At 39.4% G+C, this 10,831-nt stretch overlaps 1 protein-coding gene across 2 annotated transcripts; it reads right to left on the bottom strand.

The window, feature by feature from the left end:
- Window positions 1–203: 203 nt before the first annotated feature.
- PCDH18 (protocadherin 18) lies at window positions 204–10,117 on the bottom strand. Of its 2 annotated transcripts, none has more exons than XM_054030963.1 (4): window positions 7,459–10,117; window positions 6,521–6,609; window positions 6,250–6,413; window positions 204–1,343 (listed from the first exon to the last, which is right to left on the bottom strand). In XM_054030963.1, exons 1-4 carry the CDS (start codon window positions 9,961–9,963, stop codon window positions 676–678), a joined length of 3,426 nt encoding a protein of 1,141 aa, XP_053886938.1. In that variant the 5' UTR covers window positions 9,964–10,117; the 3' UTR covers window positions 204–675. The 2 variants fall into 2 exon arrangements, with proteins under 2 accessions (XP_053886938.1, XP_053886939.1); XM_054030964.1 differs by having other exon boundaries at window positions 6,521–6,606.
- Window positions 10,118–10,831: the final 714 nt, after the last annotated feature.

Genomic DNA, 10,831 nt, shown 5'->3' with positions numbered 1-10,831 from the left:
CTCTTGTCAGAACTTCTCAGTATCACTGTTGAGTTGGCCAAAGGAGTTTGTCTAAAAGCAACACTCCTTCTCAGTGGTGGTTGTGCCTCTGGAGAATGCCATCATCCCTTCTCACCCCTCTTATAAGCCATCAATTAAAAGAGAGAATGACTCTCTGAACTGGCATGAAAAGAAGAACATTTTAGGCTTTATGGGTGTTGACAACTCTTTATTGTAACAATGAAACATTGCAACAAGGTGTTGGATCAGTTACTGAAACTAATGTATGGATAATGTTTCAGTGGGGTTGGGCCTGTGCTGTAACATTTGAAACTCTTTACAAAACTGTGGAAAGCAACATTCCTGTCTTTGATTTAATTTACACACCTGCTTGGCAAGAAAGTCAAATGATGCCAGTTATATACACTTAGGAAAACATGCTTGCCGTAGGAGTACAAAAATAAAATTTATTTGTTAAATTACACATAAATATAAGGTACAAATGTATTTTTAAAATACAGATAAAGATAATCACACTTGCATTGTGTACATATGAAAATACAGTATTTTAATATTCAACATACACAGACACATTTATGATAAATGCAACTAATTGGCAATGCCAGTTCTTTTCATTCTGGTTCTTTTTTCCCCCAGTTTTCCATAAATATGGAAAAATATGATATAAAAACCCCTCTAATTCTGCCGGACATCTTGCAGCAGCTTGTTAATTTCTGCTACCAGCTCACTGGCATCCATTAGTTCATGTTTACCATCACTGAGGTGGTTAAGCACATTGTCAAAGTCATCTTCTTCATAGTTCTCTGGGATTTCTTCCATAGCTGGCAGCCATTTAGAGGAAGGTTGTGCACTCGAGTGAGTCCCTAGGATGGCCCCAGTGTTGTTTGCAGGGTTTTGGAAATGTGTACTGGCTGCCCACGCTGCCACCCCTTGTGGGTAGCTTACTGTCTTGGCTGGTAAATGTCCCTTCCTGCGCTCCAGTGAGTTTGAGCGATTCATTTCATTGCATTCTGTATAGGTGTCCAGTGAAGGAGGCAACAGGCGCTGAAAAACACTGCTCATTTCAGAGAGAAGAGATGAAGTACAGATGTCCTCTGACTCTTCCTCATTTTGACAGTCTTTACCAAATGTTGAAAAGCTCTTTTTCTTTTCATTGGAATCAACAGGCTGTGAATCTTCTTCAAATGCCTGCTGTTGCTGCTGCTGCTGCTGCTGTGGCTGAAATTCCTCCCCCGGAATAAACATGTTACTTCTGTAATCAGAAGATGGAGAGGGCAGAGGTGGCATCCAGCACTGGTCAGAGTGTCCCAGAACTCTACATTCCTCTGTGCATAGCCTCATTGCTGTAATCAAAACCAAAATCTGAGATTAATGTTCAGATTCAATTATACAGATTACTCACAATTACAGGGGTCAGCACTAGTGCATATTAAATGACCTGAGATCCAAAGCTCTGATCAGGATCTGAATTTCTCTAAAGATCAGAGGTGTTCAGATCCAGTGTTGTTGTTCTCCCGTTATAGGGAAGTTCACATGTATTTTAGTCTGTAGGTAAGGTTGATAAATATATAAAATATAAGATAACTATATCATTTTTATTATACCATTGCTTCAGTGAATCCCAAGAAAATAAGTGGCTTGGGTGACTTAAAAGGTAGAGGTTAGAGCACTCTCTTCTCATACAGGACTGTCTGATGAATAAAGAGACAGGGTGCATGAAGTAATATCTTTTATTAGACATCGCTCGCCTGCGCTGCTTCTCGCTGCCCCCGTTGGCCCAGGACGGCGAACCACGGCCAGTGGGGGCTGCAATCGGCCGAACCTGCCGCGTCAGCAGGTAAATAAAACTGGCCCGGCCCGCCAGGGTGCTTACCCTGGTGAGCCGCGTGCCGGACGTTGCCGACCCCGGTATATAACATGTCTGATTAATGCCTTTCATGAACGAAAATTAAGAAGTTTCCCTCTTTCATCTCCTAGTTGCAATTCAGTGAAGAGAGCAAGGGAACAGAATAGAAGGATATGGGAGGAAAACCGTAAGGAAAAGAAAATGAGGGAGAAGAGAAAGGAGAGAGAGCAGAGAAGATAAGGAGTTATCTCCATCTTCTCCAACTCTTGTCTCCTCTTTAGGGTCTGCTAGTAACACAATGAATTACCAAATGGGTGAAGCAGATTTTAATCCAACCTCATGACATTTTAGCCAAATTCGTGCCCAGTATATCTTCATTAACTTGAGTGGAGTTACTCTAAGGATGCATTTGGCCTTTGGGGGCTGGCTGGTTTAATACCTCCAGTTGGTGACTGACATACAGTGACTATACAGACTACAAAGAGGAGCAACCAAGGACTTAAGGGATCTGGGCCCGTGATGAATGCTAAATGGAGGAAATGGGTATTGCCCCTGCTTTTTGCCCAGGAACTCACATTCCTACCCAAAGAGGTACTGGAGGGGAATGACCAGCCAGCATCCAGCCCCCTGAAGAGTTCTAGTAGGGTTGGAATGGAAGCATGTGCAGCCCCTTTTAAATCACAGTAAATGGTGAATGGAGGCCCTGTGCAGAGAGAGGATGCCAGGAGAGAAGCCTAATTTCCATTTCCGAATGTTGGAAAAGGAAACTACCTCTTTCCAGATGTTGAAGCTAATGGGAGTTGCAGCTGCTCAACACCTCTCAGGATTACTTCAGTAAATGTATTTAATTCCAAATAAGAACATTGGGATTGTCATACCCCATCAGGGTAGTGGTCCATCTAGCCCATTATCCTGTCTCTGATAGAGGCCAGTACCAGTACTGCACAGTAAAGTTCAAGAAGCACAGATATAAACAATTATAGAATAACTTTTAATTATGTGATACCTTGCCCACAGGAGAAGCTGCTTCTTAATTCCATCAGTTAATGGTTAGAATGTGCCTTGAAGAATTGGGGTTTATATCCCTTCTATCTTTTTATTTTATATACCTATTTCATATCCCTTTTTATTTGTCTTTTCTCTAAACTAAACTAAACAGTCCTAAACTTTGCAATGTCTCCACATAAGTTTCCTCATGTTTCTAATCATTTTCCTCACTTGTCTCTGGACCACTTCAATATCTGCAATATCATTTTTGAGATGGAGTGACCAGAACTGAACATAATATTCCAGGTGAGAATATGCCATTGATTGATACGGTGGCACTCTAATATTGTCAGTTTTATTTCCCTACCATGCTTTATACAGTCTAACATATTATTTCCTTTTTAATGCAATTTAAAATTCCTCTAGGTTCAGACTCACTTCCTTTCTTACATCAGGAAGTATGAAATTTAGCAGAAGTATAGATAGCTGGAGGCCAGATTTTGCACTGGGTGTTGCAAATGAGGTAGTGATGAGTGAGCCTCAAAAGATTCATCTACATAAAATAATTGGTGTTTAAAGTGTTGGTTTAGGTGTTTGAAATGCCTATGAAGTACTTTGTTTCCACACATTAAATGTGCTCATAATGTTTCACAGGCAATGCCAGTACCATTGTGATTGCACCAGCTCTTGACAAGTCTTGAAAATATCTCCACCCACAATGGTTAAATCAAATGATTTTAGTTCTAGTGTGGATGGGAATGAAATGCATTATAGCTGCACTAGTTCAGTTGGTCCTTTCAGTACAATTCCAGTGCAATTCTGTGAATTAATAGAGAACTGCAGGGCCACTAGTGTGTCACTGATCATTGACCAAGTTCACTCCAGGCCAAAGGCTTGTCACATTTAAATCAGTGGGAGTTTTGCCATTCACATTAGTGAGACCTAGATTTAGCAGTATAAAATCATAGCAATATTCTAAACAAATGATTAAAAGCCCTACTATATCTGCGAGTGGGCTTGAATTTTTTCCATCCCCCCAGATATGCCTCTCTCCTTATGTTGGAACGAGCAACTTATTCCAGCAATCAGGATGTTAATGATGAGGGTTAACGATGTCCCACTTTGTCTGTAAGTCAGCAATAGAAAAGATATACATGTACAATGGTATGGGTTAAGACTGAAATGTCAGAAGTAACTCTGAATGTATGTTTTTTTCAAAACCGTAAACATATAGGTAAAGGTTTTTTATATATTTTTAAGGGAGAAAAAAGAAATGTTTTCATTGAAATTTAAAATGTTTGAGGATCTCCCACAGATTCATGTGTATGGGAGATGGTCCATTCCTTCCTGGTTCCATCTAGGCAGAAAATACTGAAAAAATTATCTTTCTTACAGTATTTTGACCCTGTGACTTCTGATCTGGGGTGAAAATGCACGGACACTTAAAAATAGAGGGGCACGGAAGGAGGAAGCTGAACTTAGGAAATTGAACTTAGGAAACTCAAAGAAAGTTTCCATTCTACTTTTTGTGAGTTTGGTGTGAACACGCAGATTAATTAATATGTTATCTTAAATAGTTCATGTATAACTAATGGAGTGGTTAGGGCTATGCACATAAACAAATATCGAGAGTGGGATTTTCTAAATCACTCCATGTTAGCCTAACTCTGTTCCCCTTGTAATCAATGAGAGTTTTAACATGCACTTCAGTGGAATCACAGTTGGGCCAAATTTTGAAAATTTCACTCATTGGTTTTATATTTGGGGGCTAATAGAAAGTTCTTTAAATGAATAATAGGAATTTCAGTTAAGAGTGTAAACATTCCTTTTTTCCCTGGCAACCCACAATCATCCAGCCAGGAAGTAGACAATTATTCCTTAGCTGCCACTGTGGAAGGATCCAATGCAAAAGTATTGCATGTGAAGTCTCCCTTAACAGCTGCTGAGAATTATAGTAAATTCTTCCCTACTTTACCACTCAAGGAGAAAAGATTTTTGTCTAAAGTTGTATGGTACAGGAATAAATGGCTTCTAAGTAGCAACTTGTTGGCAAGAAGTGTGGGGGGAAAAAAACCTTGGGACTGTTGACACTTGGACCTACATAATCCCAGCTACCAAAAGAAGCTAAGTGGGACTTCTGGATGGGAGGTTGGACTCAGGAGTAGTGTGAGACCCTAGAATGGAGCAAAATCCACAAGAGAAGTGTTGAAGGTTTGAAAAGACAGAATTACATGTTTGGGGCCAAGGTGCAGAAGGAAAGGCTCCAGAAGCCTTTTCATCTTAAACTCTCCACACAAAGGCCAGGGAAAATTGAAGGCCCTTCTAGTGCCCTTGAGGGTTAGCCACCCCAAAGGTGGGAAGGAGGTGGCAAGGCTTTGGCTCTACCCCATCCTGCTCTGGCCAATGGCACTATCTGGTTACAGCAGGAAGCATGCTGTGCACCATCCTAAGGAGCAGTTCAGTGGACACTCTTACCCTGCACCCTAGTGCACAGCAAATTGTAGAGCTACCCACCAGCCCCAATATGAGCCTAAACCATACTGGCATAATCTGGCCCTGTAGGAGATGGCTTTCATGTGCAAGGATAAAACATTTCCTGTATATTTTGTATAGGCATTTAAATCTGGGCCCCACATTTATTTTGCAAAGATTTAGGAGTAAAAAGTACAGGTAGTTGTATAAATATTGGGGTTCTAATACAAAGCTCACTTCTGAGCCTAATGTGATTTCCCAGTCTCTTTTACTGTACTCATGAGTGAGTTTGAATTTACAAAAGGTTTATCTCCCTTTTGCATCCCCCCGAGGTATGCCTCTCTCCTTATGTTGGAACAGTCAACTCATTCCAGCAATCAGGATGGCAGGTAATGAACTGCTTTGACATTTAGCACAAATACTGACACATAGGTCATATTTACAGATACTAATTCATTAGTGGAAAACACAGTGCAGCTCTACACTTCCCTACCTAAAAACTACATTCCATCACCTAACCAGTGCATTTTTAAGCTCTGGAAGTCTGGATCCTATTATGGAAAATGCATCTGCCAAATTATAGTTCAGTGTATTTTTAACACACCACAGCAGCCTGGTTTTCCACAAACATCCACCCAGTCATTAAAAATCTAGGGACATAGACCAGTTGACGCTTTCTGGGGGGGATTTAGAGCCAGCTCATGTGGCTGCAAATAATAGCAGAAACTGCCTACGCACTGCTCTGGGCAGAAATTCAATAGTGTCCCAGTCTTGAGTGCACCAGCTGTGTTCTGGTTTGAGGACACTATATACTGTAGAGCAGATGAAGGAGGAAATATAAAACTTGAAAGCTAAAGAATTTTGGCTTTCACAATGCTAACTACATCAATGTGACAGTCAGGGAGCACTGTAAATAAACTATTCAACTTTCATTGTGTTCTTACCTGCAGGAATTCTCCCATCTGTAAGGAAAAGGTCACTGAATCCTTCCCCAAGAAGTCTGTCAATTGGAGAATCTCTACCCAAATCATAATCACTGTCTCCTGCTTCACTATCACCACGGCCACTATCTTTCAAGCTAAATTTATCCATATCTTGTAGGGCATATCTGTAAACAGAAAAAACATGGTGATGGAATTATATTTTGTTATCACATGTTCAGTATGTTGTTCTCAGATAAAAATGTTTTGATCAGAATCTAACTGAAATCCTCACCTGTAGCTTCTGGAATATTTGTTTCCTCGAAAACTTGGTCTTGGCTGATATTGGCCCTGATGAAGCATTGAAAGAAGCTGAGAGACCTGCTAAAGAAAAGAAGAAAACACTGATTCCTGGAAATAAAACCCAAATGTCTATTTAGAAAAATTTTAATTATTTACTTCTTTTTGGTTTCTTCTTTAAAATTTAATTAGAGCACATTCATGTGCATATATAATGTAGTACAACTGGGTATTTACAGTATACAGTGTTTGCCATGGAAAACATCTGAAGGCACCCTACAGACAGAAAATGCAATGCTATTCGTTAATCTCAGAATTCATACTAATTAATTAACATTTAAAAACAATGGACTGCAAAGAGGGGTGGTTTTTTTTTTTTTTGGTTGGTTGTTTTTTTTAAGGGAGAGATCAAAACAATATAGTGTATATATTTAAAAACTAAAATAGGCAGTTTCAAATTATGAAGATATTGGATGCATACCCTCTCACACTACCACCATCTGCCAGAGCAGCTGCAGTTAAAATTGTAGCAGTGTTTCTACTATAAACCCTCATTTTGAGGAGTTTGTTCTGTCATTTGTACAAATACTTTGTGTGTTATACACTATATGTGTCTGAACACACACACACACACACACACACAATCACACAGAAAACTGTACATCAGTAATAAAGTACTGTGTATATTATGTGTATATTACACAAAGTTGTTTCAATTTAAAGAAGAATATAAATAAATTATAACAGGTTTACTATAGTCTCTCATGTGCAGGATTGTTTTAAGATTCAATTGACAGAGTGGAACTGCAGTGCTGCATCCCTGAAAAGAAATCTATAATACTTTCATACTGTCACAGACAGCATGCAGAGCATAAACACACTCATACATGGGTGAATGAGTGAACATGCATGCAAGATAATATATGATCTTACCTCAACAGCAGGAGTAGCATGGGTGAGTTCCAGTGAGAAATTCTCTGGTACATGATTTGAAGAGATTGTCACTAGACTGTTAAGTGATTGGTGACTATGATGGCTTTGTCGACTGCTCATTTGTCCTCTTTCTAAGGTTGGAGATGATGAAGGAGAAGCTCTGTGGTGAGATCTGATGGGTAAAGTGCCATTAACAGTAGGCACAAGTGTAATGTCACCTTTGTGAATCTGTCTTGATGGTCTTTTTGGGTGATGCTGGTAAGTTGATTCTGCCACACGGCAGTTGTAGGATCTTGTATCCTTTTTCTCTCGATTGCATCTTGTAGCAAAGATAACCATAATGACCAACAACACTGCACATATTGACCCAAGTGATATAATTGTTATCATAGAAACATCCAGAGAGGGCTGGCTAAAAAAAGTAGCTTCTGTGCTTGGAATTGGATAAACATATTCAAAAACAGTACATTTCAGAAGTGCTTTGGTACTGAGTGGAGGACTGCCTTTATCCTGAACTATCACAAAAAATTCCCATTCTTTAGATAAAACAGATTCTATGCTAACATTAATATAGATGTCACATGATCTTGGGTCCATTATAAATATGTTTTCTTCATTGTCAGCTATTATGGAACAGCTTAGTTCTGAGTTCATACCAGAGTCTCTGTCTATAGCCCTTATCCTAGTCACATGGAAGCCACTCTCAGCATCTTTAGGGATTGAGATTTCTGCAGTGTTATTGCGTAGTGCTGGTCCCACAATGACAGGAACATTATCATTTTCATCAATAATAGTAAGCACAACTGTGGTATTACTAACAAGTTGCTGACTCCCTCCATCTCTAGCTTGAACCACAAAGGCAATCTGATTTACTTCTTCATGATCAAAAGTTCTGAGTGCATAGATTGCACCATTGGATGGGTCAATGGTCACATAGGTGGTTATGGAACTTCCCAAAATAAAGCTTTCCAAAATAGTGTATGTGACCTGTCCATTGTCCCCTAGATCTGGATCTGTGGCTGTGACAGATGTGATGTATGCACCTGGAGAGTTATTTTCTAAGATAACAACTTCATATCTGTTTGTCTGGAAGCGGGGTGGGTTGTCATTTTCATCATTGATTTGGACAGTAAAATGTTTCACTGTGGAGAGACTTGGTGTCCCCTTGTCTTCAGCTATTACAGTCAAACTGTATTCAGATCTCTTTTCTCTATCTAGAGTAGCATTAGTCAAAATTAAATAGTTATTTTCATAAGTCTTTTGAAGTTTAAAGTGGCCATGCCCATGAAGCTTGCAAACTATCTCTCCATTCACACCAGAGTCCTTGTCCTGCACCCTGACTATGGCAATAAAAGTGTCCATGGGTGACCCTTCAGAAATGTGAGCTATTTCCTCATTCCCAGGGGACATCAGGTTTAAATTAATTTCAGGTTTGTTGTCGTTGACATCCACAATTTTAATGATAATTTTGCAATGAGCTGGGATAGAATTTGGACCCAAATCTTGAGCTTGAGCATCAATTTCATAGGATTTGGTGATTTCATAGTCCACTTGTGTCAGGAGGGTCAGATGGCCTTTCTCTGAGTCTATTTTAAAAGTCTCTATAATTTTGGAAGACACATGACTACTGAAAGAATACATGACTTTACCATTAGCGCCCTCATCTGGATCAGTAGCATTGAGATCTATGAGCAAAGTACCCACTGGTGAATTTTCTAAGAGCTGAATTATATATGATTGTTGCTCAAAAACAGGACTGTTATCATTAGAATCAGAAATACTTATTTTTAGAATAGACGATCCGGATCGCTGAGGTACCCCCATATCTGAAGCAGTGAGTTGGAGTTCGTAGCTTGACTTCAACTCCCGGTCCAATTCTCTAACCACAATGAGTTCTGCATATTTGGCACCATCAGTCCTTGTTCGCACTTCAATATTAAAAAAATCATTTGCAGACAGTGAATAAGTGTGCAGAGAATTTTCCCCAACATCTGGATCAAAAGCACTGTCCAAAGGGATCCGGGTTCCTACAGCTGCACTCTCTGATATTTCAATAGGGATGAGAGCTCTGGAAAACTGGGGAGAGTTGTCATTAATATCCAGCACTTCAACTTCAACATGGAAAAGCTGCAGATGTTCAGTAGGCAGAGTGATCACATCAAACTCTATAGAGCAGTTTAAGTTTTTCTGGCAGAGTTGTTCCCGGTCAATTTTAGCTCCTATGCTGATTTCTCCATTATCCTCTCGGACTACAAGTAGGGGAGAATTCCCTCTTTGCATGGCTCGAAAACGAACTGAAGAAGGGTTAGGAATTTTAAATAAAACATCAGCTACATCCTCTGATAGTCTTGCAATTACTGATCCAACTCTCTGCTCCTCATAAATCCTGTATTTCAAATTCTTGCCTAGCACATCTTTACTGAAAGATATTATCATCAGTACAAAAAGGAACATAAAGTGCATTTTACTACTGATTTGGTGCATTTGTAAGTTTTTGCAATTCATTTCTCCAAGCAAGTTAAAAAGCAGTTCTTTCAACTTCCTTTGGTACCTTAAACCCAGTACACATTTGGTTCTTTAAAACTTGAAAATGTCTTTTATAATATAGCAAAGTATTAATATCTTAGTATATCTCAGAAAACTTTTTTTTTTTTTTTGTATACACACCGTGTCAGGACTTCAAGATACAATCTGTATGCAATCCAATCTCTCTCATTTGTTTTCCTGCTCCTCTTCAAGGACGAAATTTGTCACATCAGTGTTTTCTCCTTCTGCAGTTAGTATCCATTTATGGCAGAGTGCTAGCTGAATCTGCACTGTATCTTTTCTGAGAGATCCTCTTTCCCTCTCACTGTTCAGCTGCAGACTAAACACCCTTGATTGCTGACTCCAGTCTAAAATCTGTGCAACTTCACTTCAACTCACACAAAGCTTTTGCCCGGCATGTGTTGAATTGCTTCCAGCCAATCAGCTTGCTTCCAAATCAAAGGACAGTGAAGTCACACACACACACACACACACAAAAAAAAAGCTAGAGAAAGGTGGGGGAGGCAGCTCCTCCCCCAGCATTCACTTTCTGTGAGTGTGCCACAACAAAGAGCAGACAAATTACTAAAGAAAAACTTTAAATCAACTTCTTGTCCTCTTTATATGACACTTCAAATTGTTTTTGTAATTTTAATTAGTCTTCTTGCCTCCACAAAACATGTAATCATTCTCCTGATTTATACAGTTTGGAATCCTCTTTTTTCAACAAAACAAAATCTTTTTGAGTGCATTTGCTTAGTAAAGGACTTTAAGGTGTCATATCTCTAATTATGTCTTCCTCTTGCTCCTTTATTAATATATTGACACTTCTGCTTATTTCTGGGTA

This window comes from Malaclemys terrapin, chromosome 5, assembly GCF_027887155.1.
Source record: "Malaclemys terrapin pileata isolate rMalTer1 chromosome 5, rMalTer1.hap1, whole genome shotgun sequence".
Lineage (NCBI taxonomy): Eukaryota > Metazoa > Chordata > Testudines > Emydidae > Malaclemys > Malaclemys terrapin.
The sequence above is the reverse complement of the archived record's forward strand: the minus strand, read 5'-3'. Positions and strand labels throughout refer to the sequence as shown.

Bases quoted from the DNA above. Each gene is read 5' to 3' on its own strand.
- PCDH18 (XM_054030963.1), bottom strand. From the start codon at position 9,963: ATGAATTGCAAAAACTTACAAATGCACCAAATCAGTAGTAAAATGCAC. The intron at 6,610-7,458 runs GTAAGATCATAT...TCTTTTCTTTAG, and splicing joins ATGCTACTCCTGCTGTTGAG to CAGGTCTCTCAGCTTCTTTC. The intron at 6,414-6,520 runs GTGAGGATTTCA...TTCTGTTTACAG, and splicing joins AAATATTCCAGAAGCTACAG to ATATGCCCTACAAGATATGG.